The 20,997-nt window shown below is 42.7% G+C and overlaps 2 protein-coding genes across 2 annotated transcripts in view; one reads left to right on the forward strand and one right to left on the reverse strand.

The window, feature by feature from the left end:
- Positions 1-20,997, reverse strand: part of cdh23 (cadherin-related 23) — a 190,860-nt gene that overhangs the window by 88,826 nt on the left and 81,037 nt on the right. Inside the window, exons 18-20 of the mRNA XM_045211457.1 lie at positions 10,032-10,253; positions 7,041-7,160; positions 6,392-6,572 (exon numbers count right to left, since the gene is read on the reverse strand). Coding sequence (XP_045067392.1) covers positions 6,392-6,572; positions 7,041-7,160; positions 10,032-10,253 — 523 coding nt within the window. The remainder of the gene's footprint in view (positions 1-6,391; positions 6,573-7,040; positions 7,161-10,031; positions 10,254-20,997) is intronic.
- Positions 11,322-20,997, forward strand: part of vsir (V-set immunoregulatory receptor) — a 39,915-nt gene continuing 30,239 nt past the window's right edge. Inside the window, exon 1 of the mRNA XM_041866819.2 lies at positions 11,322-11,596. Within this exon, the coding sequence (XP_041722753.2) occupies positions 11,506-11,596 (91 nt within the window). The 5' untranslated portion in view covers positions 11,322-11,505. The remainder of the gene's footprint in view (positions 11,597-20,997) is intronic.

Raw genomic sequence — 20,997 nt, forward strand, 5'->3', positions numbered from 1 at the left:
GAAGATGGCTGCCGTTTTACAGCCCTCTAACCAATTGTACTATTATGTGTGTTTTTTGCGTTATTTGTAATTCATTCTGTACATAATGTTTCTGCCACCGTCTGTTATGACCAAAAAGAGCTTCTGGATATCAGGACAGTGATTACTCACCTCGTATTGGACTAAGATTTTTTCTTCAACGAGTCGGACGCAAAGGATATCCTACAGACACCCGACGAGGCCCAAATCCCCGTCATTCACATGAGAAAGAGACGGATATATCGTGGACGTAGGTCGGGGTGCCTTGTAAGGATCCGACGGCGAGCGAGTAAACTGCCTCTTCCATCAATCCTATTAGCCAATGTTCAATCATTTGAAAACAAATTGGACGACCTACGATTAAGGCTATCCTACCAACGGGACATTAAAAACTGTAATATCTTACGTTTCACCGAGTCGTGGCAGAGCAACGACATTGATAACATACAGCTGGTGGGATATACGCTACATCGTCAGGATAGAATGGCTGACTCCGGTAAGACAAGGAGTGGCGGTCTGTGTATATTTGTAAACAACAGCTGGTGCATAAAATCTAACACTAAGGAAGTCTCGAGGTTTTGCTTGCCGGAGGTAGAGTATCTCATGATAAGCTGTAGACTACACTATTTACCAAGAGAATTTTCATTTATATTTTTCGTAGCTGTCTATCTACCACCACAAACCAATGCTGGAACTAAGATTGCATTTAATGAGCTGTATAAGGACATAAATAAACAGGAAAACGCTCATCCAGAGGCAGCGCTCCTAGTGGCCGGGGACTTTAATGCAGGGAAACTTAAATCCGTTCTACCTAATTTCTACCAGCATGTTAAATGTGCAACCAGATGAAAAAAAACTCTAGACCACCTTTAATCCACACACAGAGACGCATACAAAGCTCTCCCTCGCCCTCCATTTGGCAAATCTGACCATAACTCTATCCTCCTGATTCCTGCTTATAAGCAAAAACTAAAGCAGGAAGCACCAGTGACTCGGTTAATAAAAAGGTGGTCAGATGACGCAGATGCTAAGCTACAGGACTGTTTTGTTAGCACAGACTGGAACATGTTCCGGGATTCTTCACATAGCATTGAGGAGTACACCACATCAGTCACTGGCTTCATCAATAAGTGCATCAATGACATCGTCCCCATAGTGACTGTAAGTACATACCCCAACCAGAAGCCATGGATTAAAGGCAACATCCGCACTGAGCTAAAGGGTAGAGCTGCCGCTTTCAAGGAGCGGGACTCTAACCCGGAAGCTTATAAGAAATCCCGCTATGCCCTCCGACGAACCATCAAACAGGCAAAGAGTCAATACAGGACGAAGATTGAATCGTACTACACCGGCTCTGACGCACGTCGGATGTGGCAGGGCTTGAAAACTATTACAGACTACAAAGGGAAGCACAGCCGCGAACTGCTCAGACGAGCTAAATCACTTCTATGCTCGCTTCGAGGCAAGCAACACTGAAGCATGCATGAGAGCATCAGCTGTTCCGGATGACTATGTGATCATGCTCTCCGTAGCCGATGTGAGTAAGACGTTTAAGCAGGTCAACATTCACAAGGCCGCAGGGCCAGACGGATTACCAGGACGTGTACTCAGAGCATGTGCTGACCAACTGGCAAGTGTCTTCACTGACATTTTCAACATGTCCCTGACTGAGTCTGTAATACCAACATGTTTCAAGCAGACCACCATAGTCCCTGTGCCCAAGGACACCAAGATAACCTGCCTAAATGACTACCGACCCGTAGCACTCACGTCTGTAGATATGAAGTGCTTTGAAAGGCTGGTCATGGCTCACATCAACACCATTATCCCAGAAACCCTAGACCCACTCCAATTTGCATACCGCCCCAAAAGATCCACAGATGATGCTCTCTATTGCACTCCACACTGCCCTTTCCCACCTGGACAAGAGGAACACCTACGTGAGAATGCTATTCATTGACTACAGCTCAGCGTTCAACACCATAGTTCCCTCAAAGCTCATCACTAAGATAAGGATCCTGGGACTAAACACCTCCCTCTGCAACTGGATCCTGGACTTCCTGACGGGCCGCAACCAGGTGGTAAGGGTAGGTAACAACACATCTGCCACGCTGATCCTCAACACGGGGGCCCCTCAGGGGTGCGTGCTCAGACCCCTCCTGTACTCCCTGTACACCCATGACTGCATGGCCAGGTACGACTCAAACCATTATTAAATTTGCTGATGACACAACAGTGACAACAATGAGACAGCCTATAGGGAGGAGGTCAGAAACTTGGCCGTGTGGTGCCAGGATAACAACCTCTCCCTCAATGTGATCAAGACAAAGGAGATGATTGTGGACTACAGGGAAAAAAAGAGGACTGAGCACGCCCCCATTCTCATCGACAGGGCTGTAGTGGAATAGGTTGAGAGCTTCAAGTTCCTTGGTGTCCACATCACCAACGAACTATCATGGTCTAAACCAGGGGTGTCAAACTCATTTTAGCTCAGGGGCCACATGGAGGAAAATCTATTCCCAAGTAGGCCGGACCGGTAAAATCATGGTATACATAACTTAAAAACAACAACTTCAGATTGTTTTCTTTGTTTTAGTACGATCAACATAAAACATAAAGCTGGAGCCTGAGGACAGTGTGTCCAAAATAGTACAAGCACAACATCACTATTAATCATAAAACACCTCAAGTTTCTTTGAAAATTCTAAAGAAAAAGAACACACAAACACACAATGCCTCAGTGATTCACAGAACTGTTTCACAGATCACAGAACTATATCAGGGTGTCATTTCTCAGGCAGAAATGTAGATAAAAATAATGAAATCCTGTTCCCCAAACAAGCGCAAGAACCACAGAGTCAAGAATAGGTTAAATATACACATCAACATAAAAACATATAAACATAAAGCTGGAGCCTGAGGACAGTGTGTCCAAAAGCACAACATCACTATTAATCATAAAACACCTCAAGTTATTTTAAAATTCTGAGGACAAAGAACACACAAACACACAATGCCTCAGTGATTCACAGAAGTATATCACAGATCACAGAACTATATAAGGGTGTTTCATGCAGCACTTTAAGTGGGGTTGCATAGTTTGACTCCTGATACCTGGCCTCTTTTAGCTTTCACCAGCGCATCAATATCAGGCGTCACATCCTGAGTGGCAGCCAACTTCAGGATGTGATTCAAGTGCTTGTGCGTGAGCCTTGTGCGCAGCTTTGTTTTATTTATGCTCATTACAGAGAAAACTTGCTCACAAAGATTTGTGGTTCCAAACATGCACAACAGTTTTGCAGCGAGGGCTGTCAAGTTGGGGTAACCTGGCAAGAGATTCTGATAAAATGTGTCCAAGCCAGCTGCGGCAAATTTGCCCTTCAAATCCGAGTCACACTGCAAGTCTATTATTTCAAGTTGGATGCTGACGGGCAGATCAGAGGGATTCACTGTGAATGGCGAGCAAAAAAACGTTGAAGTCTTTCTCCAGTTAACCAAAAATCTGAAAGTGTTGCTCAAACTCCCGTAACAGTCCTGTTATTTTATCTTTGAACCGCTTCATGTCTGCCACATGTTGGGTCGCGCACACGTTTTTCAGACAGGGGAAGTGAGCTGCATCACCACCGGCGAGTTGCGTCTCCCACAATGACAGCTTCAAATTGAAAGAACGTATGCTGTCATAATACTGCGTGACAACTTTGTTGCGCCCTTGCAGCTGTTTGTTCATATTATTCAGGTGCTCTGTAACATCCACCATAAATGCAAGGTCCTGCATCCATTCTGCGGAATGAAATTCTAACACTGGTTTGCCCTTTTCTTCCATGAACTGTTCAATTTCTTCTCGTAAATCAAAGAAACGCCTCAGCACAGCACCTCGGCTTAACCATCTTACCTCAGTGTGGTATGGCAGGCCATAGATGTGGTCTTTCTCTCTGAGAAGGCTGTCAAACTGACGGTGATTCAGGCTTCTGGATCGGATGAAATTAACAGTTTGGATGACCACCTTCATGACGTTATCCATCTTTAATGACTTGCAACACAAAGCCTCCTGCTGCAAAATACAGTGAAAAGTCCAAAAATCACATCCTCCATTTGCAGATTGCACTTTCTCTCTAAACTTTGTCACAACGCCAGCTTTTTTCCCGATCATTGAGGGCACACCATCTGTAGCCAGGCTGACAGCGCGGGACCAGTCCACTCCGACCCTATCCAGCGCACCGACGAGTGCGGTGAAAATATCAGCTGCTGTCGTTGTATCTGTCATCGGCACCAACTCCACGAACTCCTCGGTGACGGTCAATGTGTCATCAACTCCGCGGATGAAAATAGCCAGTTGTGCAACATCTGTAATGTCCGTGCTTTCATCAATTGCAACCGAAAACGCAATAAATGACTTTACTTTTTGCTTCAACTGGCTGTCCAAATCCACTGAAATATCGGAAATCCTGTTTGCAACTGTGTTTCTTGTCAGGCTGATATTTGCAAAAGCCTGGTGCTTTTCAGGGCACACAATCTCCGCTGCCTTCATCATCCATGTTTTTACAAATTCACCCTCACTAAATGGTTTTGAAGCCACTGTGATTTCATTAGCAATGAGGTAGCTAGCTTTCACTGCAGCGTCACTAATGTCTCGGCTGTGAGTAAACAGACTGCTGTTTCTTCAGACCCGCCAACAGTTCATTCACCTTCTCTTCTCCGCTGTCCTTGAAAGTTGTCATATTTGTCGGCATGAAGACTCACATAGTGGCGACGAAGGTTATATTCTTTCAGCACTGCAACATGCTGTGAACACACAAAACATACAGCTTTCCCATTCAATTCCGTGAATAAACAGGAGGATGACCATTTTTCTTGGAACACTCTGCGTCCACTTTTCTCTTTTTTAACAGAGACATATTGGGGCAATGAGGGTGCCAAAGCACATCATGTTAAAAGTAGAAGCCGTAATAAATATCACAGGCAAAACAAAGTAGCTCATCCGGACTGGCTGCACTTGCTTGACCTACTTGCTCTGCCCCGGTATAAACAGTTTGCTTGCTTAACACAATTGCTATTGCATCATCCAGTGGACGCAGTTGGAACAGCAGTTTCTTTTATTTAAAAATTGCAGCACATTTTTATACTTTACAAAATAATCTCGCGGGCCGGATTAAACCGGTTTGCGGGCCTGATCCGGCCCGCGGGCCAGATGTTTTACACCCCTGGTCTAAACACACCAAGACAGTCGTGAAGAGGGCACGACAAAACCTATTCCCCCTCAGGAGACTGAAAGGATTTGGCATGGGTCCTCAGATCCTCAAAAAGTTATACAGCTGCACCATCGAGAGCATCCTGACTGGTTGCAGCACCGCATGGTATGGCAACTGCTCGGCCTCCGACCGCAAGTCACTACAGAGGGTAGTGCGTACGGCCCAGTACATCACTGGGGCCAAGCTTCCTGCCATCCAGGACCTCTATACCAGGCGGTGTCAGAGGAAGGCCCTAAAAATTGTCAAAGACTCAAGCCACCCTAGTCATAGGCTTCTCAACAGCTTTTACCCCCAAGTCATAAGACTCCTGAACAGCTAATCATGGCTACTAAGACTATTTGTACCGCCCCCCCACCCCACCCCATCCCCCTCTTTTATGCTGCTGCTACTCTGTTTATTATTTATGCATAGTCACTTTAACTCTACCCACATGTACATATGACCTCAATTACCTCGACTAACCGGTGCCCCCGCACATTGACTCTGTTATTTTATTTTACTGCTGCTCTTTAGTTATTAGCTTTTATATTTCTTTAATTAACACTTTTTCTTTTACATTTTTCTTTTAAAAACTGCACTGTTAGTTAAGGGCTTGTAAGTAAGCATTTCACTGTAATGTTGTATTCGGCGCATGTGGCAAATACAATTTCCCTTTGATTTGACATTATAAACCGGGTGGTTCGAGCCCTGAATGCTGATTGGCTGAAAGCCGTGGTATATCAGACCGTACACCACGGGTATGACCAAAAAATAATTTTTACTGTTCTAATTATGTTGGTAACCAGTTTATAATAGCAATAAGGCACCTCTGGGGTTTGTGGTATATGGCCAATATACCTCAGCTAAGGGCTGTATCCAGGCACTCTGCGTTGCGTCGTGCATAAGAACAGCCCTTGGCCGTGGAATATTGGCCATATACCACACTCCCTCGTGCCTTATTGCTTAAAAAGAGTGCTGAGTACCAGGCCATTAGCGACTGGCCGTTGGCAAGTTTGGTAGGCTACTAATGACCATCAGGGGCATCAGAGCGCTGTTTTGGAGAAGCTTAGTTGCCGTGACTCAACGGTCACATGGAATACAACACCGTAACAGCCTTAACCCCAACACACACACACCCTACTTACTCTGGGGGTCTCCAGCAGTGATGCTGTACTCCACTTTGCCGTTGAGTCCAGAGTCTTGGTCGGTGGCTTTGAGGGTCCAGACCCGGGGCCCCGGCTGGCCCTCTGTTATCTTAAAGGGCCCCTCATAGTCCTTGGGGAAGGTGGGGGTCACATCGTTCACATCCAGGACATTCACCAACACCTGGAAAAGACCGGTAGAAACAACCTGTTAAGAGATCTGTATTGTCTATATATTTGTTTATGATGTGATTAAAGGGATAGTTAACTTTTTGGATACAAAAATAATTATAATGAACAAATTGCAACTTCAATATGATGTGTGGACAAACTACATTAAGAACAATGCAATGATCAACATGCAGGGTATAAAGAGTGATTGTCATGTAGTGTGTGTGTTTGTGTATGTGTGTGTGTGTGTTTGTGTGTTTGTGTGTTTGTGTGTGTGTGTGTGTAGACGTGTTTAACTATTCCTGTGGGGACCAGAAGTCACCATAAGAATAGTAAACTAACAAACATTTGACCAACTGGGGACATTTTAAATGGGACTGAATTGTGTGTCCCCACAAGGTTAGCTGTACAAGGCTGTGTGTATGTGTGTGTGTGTGTGTGTGTGTGTGTGTATGTGTCTGTGTTCTGTCATTGTCATCACCGTGGTGCTGGATGTCAGGCGGAGGGCATGGATGGGACACTGGTCTGTTGCTGTGACGACAAGTGCATAATGTCCATTGCTGATCTCAAAGTCCAGCTCCTTCACTGCAACAATCTTTCCCTGGACACACACCCATGCACAAAAAGACAACTACTTTCACACTCAACACTAAATACTGTACAGTCAGTGTGTCCACAAACTACACATAGTACCAGACCTGGGTTCAAATACTTTTTGAAATCTTTGAAATACTTTGAGTGTTTGCTTTAGCCTGCCTGGAGTGCCAGATGGGCAGAGTTTGCACTTCTGCAACAATTCTATTGGTTTGGTTGAGTCAGGCAAGCTAAACTATCTGAAAGGTTTTCAAATAGTGTTTGAATCAAGGTCTGCACAGTACAAAAGTGGTTTTAGAAGTGGGGGAGGACATAATAAAACAATATATCTATATATCTATATATATATATATATATATATATAAATATATATATATATATATATATATATATATATTATTATTATATATATTTTTTGGGGGTTATATCAGCTTTAATATTGCAGATAGATTGTGGCTTCCATCAATTTAATTGTCTGCATTATTGCCAATCCCCCATATGTTTCTTTGTAAATATATATATATATATTTTGTAAAACATATTTTCCTTTATTATTTTCCCCTAACCCTACCATCCCTCCCCTAATTGGAGTAAACTAATTGTTTTAGTCCCATCCTTCAGCTCCACTCAACCCCTCCCATATATCTCTGAACACCATCCAGTTTTGAATTAAATTTGCCATATATGTTTCAACTGTGCTGTGATGTTTCACAAAAGTTCTGAACCTTTCTATTCTCATAGATTCTACATATTGTAAATAAAATAAACATTTTTTTTGCTAAGAGTATTATTATATTATTGATCGATTGACTATGCCTTTTTAAATCACCCAGCAGTGCTATTTGCAGAAATTAACATAACTTCGCAGAGGGTCTAGGGCCCCTCCCAATTTTGGGGGCATCTAAAGCACATTTCCTGCATTTCTACACCATCTAATATGACCGATGGCCCTTCTAGCAGTCTCTATTTAGATCAACTAAAAGTAAGCAATAATGCCCACTGTCATCAAGCTAGGTAAGAGATTATTAAGTACAGTGGTTTCGAAAAGTATTCAGACCCCCTTTTTCCAAATTTTTATACCGTTAAAGCCTTATTCTAAAATTGATTAAACAAATATTGTTTCTCATCACACAATACCCCATAATGACGAATTGAAAACAGGTTTTCAGAGATTTTTGCAAATGTTTTACAAATAAAAACAGAAATACCTTATTTACATAAGTATTCAGACCCTTTGCTATGAGATTCGAAATTGAGCTGAGGTGCATCCTGTTTCCATTGATAATCCTTGAAATCTTTCTACAACTTGATTGGAGTCCACCTGTGGTAAATTCAATTGATTGGACATGATTTGGAAAGGCACACACATGTCTATATCAAGTCCCACAGTTGACAGTGCATGTCAGAGCAAAAACTAAGCCATGAGGTCGAAGGAATTCTCAGTTGAGCTCCGAGACAGGATTGTGGGGAGGGGTACCAAAAAATGTCTGCCGCTATGATGGAGGCCGCTGTGTCCCTAAGAACACAGTGGCCTCCATCATTTTTAAATGGAATACGTTGGGAACCACCAAGACTCGGGGGAGAAGAACCTTGGTCAGGAAGGTGGCCACTCTGACAGAGCTCCAGAGTTCCTCTGTGGAGATGGGAGAACCTTCCAGAAGGACAACCATCTCTGCAGAACTCCACCAATCAGGCCTTTATGGTAGAGTGGCCAGACAGAAGCCACTCCTCAGTAAAAGGCACATGACAGCCCGCTTGGCACCTAAAGGACTCTCAGACCATGAGATACAAAATTATCTGGTCTGATGAAACCAAGTTTAAACTATTTGGCCAGAAAGCCAAGCGTCACGTCTGAAGGAAACCTGGCAACATGCTGTGGGGATGTTTTTCAGCGGCAGGGACTGGGAGATGAGTCAGGATAGAGGGAAAGATGAACAGAGCAAAGTATAGAGAGATCCTTGATGAAAACCTGCTCCAGAACACTCAGGACCTCAGACTGGGGCCAAGGTTCACCTTCCAACAGGACTACGACTTTAGGCACACAGACAAGACAACACAGGAGTGCCTTCGGGACAAGTCTCTGAATGTTCTTGACTGGCCCAGCCAGAGCCCGGAATTGAACCCAATCGAACATCTCTGGAGAGACCTGAAAATAGCTGTGCAGCGACACTCTCCATCCATCCTGACAGAGCTTGAGAGGATCTGCAGAGAAGAATGGGAGAAACTTCCAAGAAGACTTGAGGCTGTAACTGCTGCCAAAGGTGCTTTAACAAGGTACTGAGTAAAGGGTCTGAATACTTATGTAAATGTTAAATTTCCGTTTTGTATTTTTATAAATTTGCAAAAATTTATAAAAACCTGTTTTTACTTTGTCGTTATGGGGCATTGTGTGTAGATTGATGAAACATTAGCTAACTTTACATGTCAGTTACAATACTAGCTCAGCACTGCGAATAAACACTCATTTTTTTAAACAGTTAATTACCTTGCCAGCTACATCAGTCAACTAAAGAGTAGCCAGTTTCTGTTCCTTTTACAACTCTGTGAAAGAGCGTAACGCGTACACTGAACTATGCTCAACTCTCCCGTACTGGTCCAGCCAGCCTTCCAGAAGCTTTGCCTTCACACAGCCTGTCAACCCGCTTTGTGGGGTCTAGGTGGTCGTAAATCCAGTCAGATAAACACTCCAAACAGCCTACCCAACCACCCGGAGGCGTCCGCATGGTCCTAAAGCACACTGTTGCCTTGTTTTGTATCACATTCCAATTATAAAACTGGGGGGGACAAAAATGCAATTTCAGAATGTGGGGGGGACATGTCCCCCCGTCCCCAGTGAAAGTTGCGCCCCTGAGTGTAAAATATCTGTCCATATTCTTACGGTAATGTGATTGATGCGGAAGGTGATGGCCAGGTTGCCGTGGTCGATGGTGTATCGGAGGGTGCCGTTGGGGCCCTCGTCTGGGTCGATGGCGGTTACTGTGGCAATGGTGGCCCCCAAGGTGTCGGGGCCCTCGCTCAGCACCGTCACATACTCCTCCTCTGGAAACTCTGGCGCGTTGTCGTTTTCATCCACTATATGCACGTAGATGGTGGTCGATGACTGGTGGGGAAACACAAAAATGGATGTAGAAAAAGCATGTTGAGGGCACATACACTATTGAATTAAAAAGAAACTCTAGCACACTTGTGATCTTAACACCACATGTTTGATAGATGTTTATGTTACGGGAAATGTATAGATTTCCCTTTTACAAATATACCATAACATATACTGTATAACAAATCAAATCAAATCAAATCAAATTTTATTGGTCACATGCGCCGAATACAACAGGTGCAGACATTACAGTGAAATGCTTACTTACAGCCCTTAACCAACAGTGCATTTATTTTAAACAAAAAAAGTAAGAATAAAACAACAACAAAAAAAGTGTTGAGAAAAAAAGAGCAGAAGTCAAATAAAGTGACAGTAGGGAGGCTATATATACAGTAAAATAAAGTGACAGTAGGGAGGCTATATATACAGGGGGGTACCGTTGCAGAGTCAATGTGCGGGGGCACCGGCTAGTTGAGGTAGTTGAGGTAATATGTACATGTGGGTTGAGTTAAAGTGACTATGCATAAATACTTAACAGAGTAGCAGCAGCGTAAAAAGGATGGGGTGGGGGGGCAGTGCAAATAGTCCGGGTAGCCATGATTAGCTGTTCAGGAGTCTTATGGCTTATGACACGTTTCTATCATATGTGATCTGGGGGCCCGATGACCTCCCCTGCACCTTGGTTTGATGTTTCAGTTTTGTTGTGCACGAACTGTAGGCCTATGTGTGTGGGGCATTGCAGGACTGCAGGCACAGATACATGCACATGCTTCACGCACACACACACACAGGAAATTAAGTAACAAAGCACAGAAGCCAAGGTCAAATACTGAATTTATACTTTGGATTAAATAATATATATATATATATATATATATATATATATATATATATATATATATATATATATTATAAATCAGTCAAACCACCTACTGTAAGTACAATTAGGTGTCAAAATACACTTTTGCAGTTGTTTTTGGAATGGCGGAACATTCAACAGCTATAAGAGAGTGTAAGTAGGGGGAGGAGTCAGCGCGCATGGGCGGCTTTTGTTGGACTGCATTATTTTGCCAACAGTCCATCCTCCTGCGAGACATCAAGTCAAAAAAAATTAGGTAGGCCAACTTGTAACTTACTTTTACTAGTGACATTGTAGCATAGAGTGTCACGCGTTAAAAACTGTTATTCGGCAGGGCAATAAAAATACGTTTGAAGGAAGAACATTATTCAAGAGTAGGCTACATAGACGACAATAATGACGTGGGAATCATACAGCAGAGAAACTTTCTGGATCCATTTGCTGTTCAGGTTTCTGCTCTACTTTCACCTGGCGACCGTGGTTGGAGGTAAGCAAAGCAATCCCATCTCTCCTATGCGCCCTGGGCGTGTGAGCTTTGTTGCTACTTCGTGTCGTTAAATCGAAATAGCCTACTCTCTTCCTTGAACTTTTACAAGTTCTTGGAAATATTTAATGTTATCGAGGCATAACCGACAGGGTTACAAGGTAGCCCAATGACCACTCAAAACATACCCAAAAGCCCTGAAAACTAGCCCCATTTTTTTTCCTCAGCAAGAGTTTAGAGTGGAGTTACCATATTTATACAATCAAATGTTTTTCCATAACGTTATCGAGACAATTAAGAATATATCATTCAGGTTTCCTAAAAATAATACATACATCAAATGTTATTGCTCACATACACATATTTAGCAGATGTTATTGCGGGTGTAGCGAAATGCTTATGTTCCTAGCTCCAACAGTGCAGTAGTATCGAACAATTCAAAAATGATTGCAAGCTATGACATTATGTAATATAGGAATTTGAATATGTGGCAAGAGAAAAGATAATTCACCCATATTAAACTCGCCAGATCATTTGCGCAAGGGGGTATGGTATATGGCCAATACACCACCGCTAAGGGCTGTTCTTAAGCATGATGCAATGCGGAGTGCCTGGATACAGCCGTTAACTGTGGTATATTGGCCATATACCGCAAACCCAGGGGGTGCCTTATTGCTATTATAAACTGGTTACCAACAGTAAAAAGTAATGTTAGTCATATCCATGGGATATGGTCTTATATACCATGACCTTCAGCCAATCAGCATTCAGGGCTTGAACCAGGTTTATACATCCCCTTTGCACACCTTTGTATAACTATAGATACATCCAACCGGAGAGTTTGAGTGATGAAAGTTGGATAGAGGATCTTGAAATCTCTGAGCAAGAAAAACTTGGATGAACATAAACTAATGTTAGGCTATTTTCTGCCAATTGTACTGTTATTATTACCAAATGTTAAGACTACAAATGGCCCATTTGTGAGATTGACTTATCATTTCAATAGGCATAGGCTATAGACTAAAGTCTGGGTTTATGATTGTAATTCAATTTTGCCATGGTTTGCTTTGATAAAGGCAGGTAGCCTATAGCCCCTGATAGGCCTACATCTAATTTCAGATAGTCTACAGTAGCCTAGACAAGATGTAGGCAAGATGTAAACTGAACGATTTAGCAGCTTGCTTAGTTTAAATGAAGACTAATTTATTCAACATGAATAGCGAGGCGATTAAGAGGTAAGAAGTGCTTGTGTTTCCCAAGAGCCTACTGGAATACGTTACTGAGGATGGGGTCATCATTTCAATCACTGAATTAAATATTAAAAATATGTACAGTGCATTCGGAAAGTATTCAGACCCCTTTACTTTTTCCACATTTTGTTATGTTAAAGCCTTATTCTAAAATTGATTAATTTCTTTTTTTCCCCTCAATCTACACACAATACCCCATAATGACAAAGCGAAAACAGGTTTTCAGAAACTTTAGCAAATGTTTTAATAATACAAAAATTGAAATATTACATTTGCATAAATATTCAGACCCTTTACTCAGTACTTTGTTGAAGCACCTTTGGCAGCGATTACAGCCTCGGGTCTTCTTGGGTATGACGCTATAAGCTTGGCACACCTGTATTTGGGGAGTTTCCCATTCTTCTCTGCAGATCCTCACAAGCTCTGTCAGGTTGGATGGGGAGCATCGCTGCACAGCTATTTTCAGGTCTCTCCAGCAATGTTCGATCGGGTTCAAGTCTGGGCTCTGGTTGGGCCACTCAAGGGTCGTTGTCCTGTTGGAAGGTGAACCTTCACCTCAGTCTGAGGTCCTGAGCGCTCTGGAGCAGGTTTTCATCAAGGATCTCTCTGTATTTTGCTCCGTTCATCTTTCCCTCGATCCTGACTAATCTCCCTGTCCCTCCCGCTGAAAAACATGGCCACAGCATGATGCTGCCACCACCATGCTTCACCGTAGGGATGGTGCCAGGTTTCCTCCAGACATGATGTTTGGCATTCAGGCCAAAGAGTTCAATCTTGGTTTCATCAGACCAGAGAATCTTGTTTCTCATGTTCTGAGAGTCTTTAGGTGCCTTTTGGCAAACTCCAAGCGGGCTGTCATGTGCCTTTTACTGAGGAATGACTTCCATCTGGCCACTCTACCATAAAGGCCTGATTGGTGGAGTGCTGCAGAGATGTTTGTCCTTCTAGAGGGTTCTCCCATCTCCACAGAGGAACTCTTGAGCTCTGTCAGAGTGACAGTCGGGTTCTTGGTCACCTCGCTTACCAAGGCCCTTCTCCCCCGATTGCTCAGTTTGGCCGGGCAGCCAGCTCTAGGAAGAGTCTTGGTGGTTCCAAACTTCTTCCATTTAAGAATGATGGAGGCCACTATGTTCATGGGAACCTTCAATGCTACAGAAATTTTTTGGTATCCTTCCCCAGATCTGTGCCTCGACATTATCCTCTCTCGGAGCTCTATGGACAATTCCTTCGACCTCATGGCTTAATGCATAAAATGTATGCACTCACTAACTGTAAGTCGCTCTGGATAAGAGCGTCTGCTAAATGACTAAAATGTAAACGTAAAATGTTTTTGCTCTGACATGTGCTGTCAACTGTTGGACCTTTATATAGACAGGTGTTTGCCTTTCCAAATCATGTCCAATCAATTGAATTCACCACAGGTGGACTGCAATCAAGTTGTAGAAACGTCTCAAGGATGATCAATGGAAACAGGATGCACCTGAGCTGAATTTCGAGTGTCATAGCAAAGGCTCTGAATACTTATGTAAATAAAATATTTCTGTTTAAAAAAAAGTTGTTTTCGCATTGTCATTATGGGTTATCATGTGTAGATTGATGAGGACAAAAAATAATTAAATCAATTTTAGAATAAGTCTGTAATGTAACAACATTTGGAAAAAGTCAAGGGGTGTGAATACTTTCTGAATGCACTGTATACGAACTAAATATGCTTGTCAACAACAGCCAGTGTTTATTCTTCTGAATTTGTTTTACCTGTAGCCTAATCTGACTACTGTTACTGTCAATCTAATGCGTTCTAACAAATGATCGGCAATTGCAATAGAGCTTTGATAATTTCCAATTTAATTAACTAAACATGTCCATTAATAATTACATAATAACACAAGGCTACAACAACAATAAACTGAAGTTATAGGCTATTTATTACATTGGTTTGTCAGCTCCAGGTAGGCTACACAAGTGGCACAATGACTCCAGTGATATCGTCATTTCAACAAATGTATTGTATCAAAGGATAGCCTACAATGGCATATACATTAATAGGCTACTTGATGGCCAACAGAGACAAATGTATCATTCTCCACATTTAGCCTAATGTCAGTTTCATTGAGGACTTTTCCCCATAAAAAGAACCACGTGAGGAAGTTCCATAACTTCCATTTCAAATTTCCACTCGGGCAGCCCCCGAGACCAAGAACTGAGCATGCATAAAGCACTTCGCTTGATACAGTTTTCTTTAAGCAGTCAACATTAGAATGCAGTTTAAAAGTTTAAACCACCTCCAAGCGAATTTATGTAATACGCTCTAGTGCGCCCAAAGTCGTTTTCCAGTGCTTTGTCTCCATTATTTCTTGATGTGCATCAGTTCTAGCGTATTAATATGTTTTATGGAAAATGGGTTGGAAATAGGTGTCTCCATAATGACAATAGCCTACCTACAATAGCCTACTCACAACGTGCACTAATGCTGCTCTCTCCTCTCGCTCACGTGACTCAGCCCATAGCTGTGCTGCTCTCTCAACACACACATACACCCCTCCGGCCCTCCCCACCATTCACTTCCTCACTCACTCAGCAACAGCCTGCCTCACTGCCTGACAGTCAGCAGCAGGTCACAGTGAAATATATACAGTACCAGTCAGACGTTTGGACACACCTACTCATTCAAGTGTTTTTCTTTATTTTTACCATTTTCTACATTGTATAATAATAGTGAAGACATCAAAACTATGAAATAACACATATGGAACCATGTAGTAATCAAAAAAGTGTTAAACAAATCAAAGTATATTTGAGATTCTTCGAAGTAGCCACCCTTTGCCTTGATGACAGCTTTGCACACTCTTGGCATTCTCTCAACCAGCTTCACCTGGAATGCTTTTCCAATAGTCTTGGAGTTCCTACATATGCTGAACACTTGTTGGCTGCTTTTCCTTCACTCTGCAGTCCAACTCATACCAAACCATCTCAATTGGGTTGATGTCGGGTGATTGTGGAGGCCAGGTCATCAGCCTGGAAGTGTGTTTTGGGTATTTGTCCTGTTGAAAAACAAATGATAGTCCCACTAAGCGCAAACCAGATGTGATGGCGTATCGCTGCAGAATGCTATGGTAGCCATGCTGGTTAAGTGTGCCTTGAATTCTAAATAAATCACGAACAGTGTCACCAGCAAAGCACCCCCACACCATCACTCCTCCTCCATGCTTCACGGTGGGAACCACACATGCAGAGATCATCCATTCACCTAATCTGCGTCTCACAAAGACACGGCGGTAGGAACCAAATATCTCAAATTTGGACTCATCAGACCAAAGGACAGATTTCCACCGGTCTAATGTCCATTGCTTGTGTTTCTTGGCCAAAGCAAGTCTCTTCTTCTTATTGGTGTCCTTTAGTAGTGGTTTCTTTGCAGCAATTCGACCATTCAACCAACTCCCGAGTGGCGCAGTGGTCTAAGGCACTGATTCGCAGTGCTAGCTGTGCCACTAGAGATCCTGGTTCGAGTCCAGGCTCTGTCGCAGCCGGCCGCAAACGGGAGACCCATGGGCGGCACACAATTGGTCCAGCATCGTCCAAGGTAGGGGAGGGTTTGGCCGGCAGGGATGTGGGTTCGTTTCCCACGGGGGGCAAGTATAAAAAAAAAAAAAAAGCTAACTGTAAGTCGCTCTGGATAAGAGTGTCTGCTAAATGACTGAAAAAAAAATAAAAAATGAAGGCCTGTTTCACTCAGTCTCTGAACAGTTGATGTTGAGATGTCTGTTACTTGAACTCTGTGAAGCATTTATTTGGGCTGCAATCTGAGTAGCAGTTAACTCTAATTAACTTAATTTCTGCAGCAGAGTTAACTCTGGGTCTTCCTTTCCTGTGGCGGTCCTCATGAGCCAGTTTCATCATAGCGCTTGATGGTTTTTGCGACAGCACTTGAAGAAACTTTCAAAGTTCTTGAAATGTTCCGTATTGACTGACCTTCATTTCTTAAGGTAATGATGGACTGTCGTTTCTCTTTGCTTATTTGAGCTGTTCTTGCCATTATATGGACCTGGTCTTTTAACAAAAAATAATCTTCTGTATACCTCCCCTACCTTGTCACAACACAACTGATTGGGTCAAACGCATTGAGAAGGAAAGAAATTCCACAAATTAACTTTTAAGGCACACCTGTTAATTGAAATGCATTCCAGGTGACTACCTCATGAAGCTGGTTGAGAGAATGCGAAGCATGTGTAAAGGGTGGCTACTTTGAAGAATCTCAAATATAAAATGTAGAAAATAGTAAACATAAAGAAAATCCCTTGAATGAGTAGGTGTGTCCAAACTTTTGACTGGTACTGTATATTTTAAAGAGAAATGCCATGGCAGCCATGGTGCAACTTAGAAATAGCCCAAAAACCAGCAACCCCCTACAAATAAATGTTCACCTGTGACATCGTTTTCAAAGTAGCCCAATTTAGCGGGAAAACCGCGAACATGGCAACACTGATAACTGAATATGCTAGTTCCAATCTGAAATAGGCCTACTGTGGCACAAATGTCATAGGCTATCCATTAGTTTCATCATTAGTATCCATGTTTTGCATCACATGTTATGTGACAAGTGAGTTGTCATTGTCATTCACTTTACAATCTCTAATCTAATATAGGAATTGATCATGTAATTTACCAGTTATCGTTTTTATCATTTATGAAGTATCTAGGCTACAATAGGCCTACTCTCAACATTCGCTACCTTTTTTGTGAGTAAATGCGCGATATCCATTCCATGATCTGAGCGTTTGCCGCCATCCAGTCATGTTCCATCTTCCGTGAGATGCAAAGCATCTGCTGTTTAAGTGGCAATGGCAAATGCCATCAACCTTAGGCTACTGTAGCGTTAATCAAGATATGTCTATGTCAAAATTGTTGTGGGATGGGAGTTTATTGACAGACTGTGTCTTATACGTGTTGTGTTGGAAACATTACACAAAGTTTTAGCCTACTACACGCGTTTGTTGTTTTGAGTTCCACTCTGAAGCCTCATGACCCGTACACATCGTGACATATTTTATTATGCTGTAGTTAATCTTCACGGAGTCTTGTGGTGCTTTCAAGACAACTGGGAACTCTGAAAAAACTACGTCAAATCATGACGTCAGTGATCTTCAGGTCGGAAAGTTGGAGCTCTAGAAAGAGGGCTGAGTTCCTAACTTCGAATTCCGAGTTGGATAACCATTCAAAAGATTTTTCCTAGTCGGAGCCCCTTGTTATTCAGAGGTCCCAGTTGTTTTAAACTCACTGAAGTCGGAGATTTCAGAGTTCCCAGTTGTTTTGAACGTGGCATAGCCCTGCTAATGAACAGACAAGTGTAGTGTTTGTAAAGCAATATGGAGGGGAGCCTGTCTCATCGCATTTATTTTGGGAGATTGCAAAGTATGACCTTTTCATTCAAGACCAGAGAAATAGATTGTTTTAGGTGATAATAAAACATGTTTTGTTTAGTTACTTTATAGCAAGCTAGGCTAGGTTGAAGATACCACTGTAGCTAGGAAACTTCACCTAATAATTATCATCAAAAGCAAATGTCTTTACAATAAACTTAAACGGGAGGCCCCAGTCATAATATAATTGGATTAACAGCCAATGTGTATTATTTAGCATTACTATTAAAATAGTACTCACTTATTCGAATTGGTAATTGTTTACAAGTTGCTAGCTATCCCATGAAGCCATCACCGAAAACCACATTTTCATCTTCTGTGGTTTGGTCACTTCCTTTTCTTCGACGGACTCTGGCTGGACAGAAAATATGGAAAAATTCAAAGTATGTGCCGCGTCCATCTAGCAACAGAGTTTTCAACCGCAACGTAATAGAGGGGCTATGGTTAATGTGAACAAGGAGTGGAATCGCAATGCCCCCTTATGCGGTTCAAGACTCCATTGTGAGACGGACGCCACATACATTAAAAAAAACTTTTACCTCTTTTTTGTGATATCCAATTGGTAGTTAGTCTTTTTATATATATATATATTACCCCCTTTTTCTCCCCAATTTCTATCTTGTCTCATTGCTGCAACTCCCCAACGGGCTCTGGAGGCGAAGGTCAGGTAATGCATCCTCCGAAACATGACCCGCCAAACTGCACCTCTTAACACCCGCCCGCAACTGAAGTCAGCTTGCAGGTGCCCGGCCCGCCACAAGGAATCGCTATAGCGCGATGGGACAAGGAGATCCCGGCCGGCCAAACCCTCCCCTAACCCGGACGACGCTGGGCCAATTGTGCGCCGCCTCATGGGTCTCCCGGTCATGGCCGGCTGTAACACAGCCTGGGATCGAACCCAGGTCTGTAGTGACGCCTCAAGCACTGCGATGCAGTGCCTTAGACCGCTGCATCTTAAGTCCAGCCAGAGTCCATCGTAGAACAGGAAGTTACCAAACAACAGAAGATGAAAATGTGGTTTTCGATGATGGGTTCATAGGATAGCTAGTAACTTGTAAATAATTACCAATTCCGAAAAATAATACACATAGGCTGTTAAGACAATTATACTTTGACTGTTGCCTCCCATTTTTAGTTTGTCATGGTAATGGGTTGGAACCAAATTTCTTTAGCCAATAGTTTAGTTCTGAACAGAATCACAATTTTTTTTCGTTCTGTTCCACTCTTCCGAACAGTAAAATACAGTTCTGAACCGCTCCGAACCAAAAAAAAGGGCCGGTTTATATCATTCCTTTCTGTTCCTTTTATAACCTGTGAATCAAGTGTTTTACATTTAGCTCATTAAATTACTTCAACAATCAGTGCGGATAGAGCAGGCAAGCTAGTTGTTTACATGCGTGATGGACAGACAAGTGTAGCCTATCGCAGAAGATGCGACTGAAATTTTGCGGGTGGGACTGGGAAGAGTGGGTTGAGGAGGAGGCTTGAAGCGCTGGGCATCTTGTTATGACATGCATTATCTGAATTGGGTCCACAGAATTATACCTAGGAGGAGCGGCTTCCATGGAGGAACTTTGAATGTCCTTTTGAGCTAGCTAGCTAACAAGCTTGAGCTATCTAGCGTTAGCTAACAAGCTTGTGTGTGCAGAGCGGCACCAGAACTAGCATTGAAAACGTGAATCAATCTCCCAATTCTCCCTCCCTGTCTTCTGAATCACGCTTGAAACATTAGTACAGTAGCCTATGCTAAACACGCACAGGCAAAGATTTTCAGCTTGCAGGCAGACACTGGAAGATGCTTCTGAGTGACAGAGTGAGGGCTTTGTATAGGCGCTCTTTTAGCATTTTTTTTGTGGGGGAAAAATGCCTCGAATGTAAAAGAACATTACTAACTGGTTCCCATGTTCGCTTCCGGAACAGTATTGATCACTTTCGTTCCAGGTTCTGTTTCTGTTCCTTGAAAAATGTCATTATTTTATGGTTTATGGTTCTGTTCCCTAAACTGGTTTCAACCCCTGGATGGTAATGATGTTTGTTTTTGATGTTATTAGGTGGAGGTCTCTAGCTACAGTATAGACAGCTAGCAGTTCTGTACGATGGCTTGACTTTCTAGAAAGTTATTGAAACAAGTTGAGGAAAAAGTAAGTGAAATGTTTCTCCTGTCTTGAATGAAAAGGTCATATTTTGCAATTTCCCCAAACAAATGTTATCTCTAACGAGAGACTCTCCTCCAACTTGGCTTGCATTGTGAAACATTATGCTCTCTGTCCAATAGCGGAATATGATGTATGGCGTAATGAAATGCGTCATGATGTAAACAGGGCATGAGACAACATCTGGCACTGCCTTAAGAGTTTGTTTAACCCCCTGCACCCCTCCCCAGTCTGCCTGGGCGCCCCCGGCGCGCCCGTTAACTCACTTCAATTGGATCAGGGCTCCGATTTAAGGCCTCACAGGTTATCAGTAGCCGGTTTTTACCAGTGATGGCACAGGTATTTGCTGTTTTAGATCAACTGAAATGATAAAGCAATCAAAGGGAAATTATAAACTGGGTTGTTTGCGTCGCGTCGTGCATAAGAACAGCCCTTAGCCATGGTGTATTGGCCATATACCACACCCCCTCAGGCCTTATTGCTTAAATATACACTATTTAATAAGACATGAAAACCTTTGGTAAAGCCAACTGAGGCAAGCTCTCCAGTCCCCACTTTGCATATGTAGCCACCCCAAAAATACA

Source organism: Coregonus clupeaformis, chromosome 37, assembly GCF_020615455.1.
Source record: "Coregonus clupeaformis isolate EN_2021a chromosome 37, ASM2061545v1, whole genome shotgun sequence".
In the NCBI taxonomy this organism is placed as follows: Eukaryota; Metazoa; Chordata; class Actinopteri; order Salmoniformes; family Salmonidae; genus Coregonus; species Coregonus clupeaformis.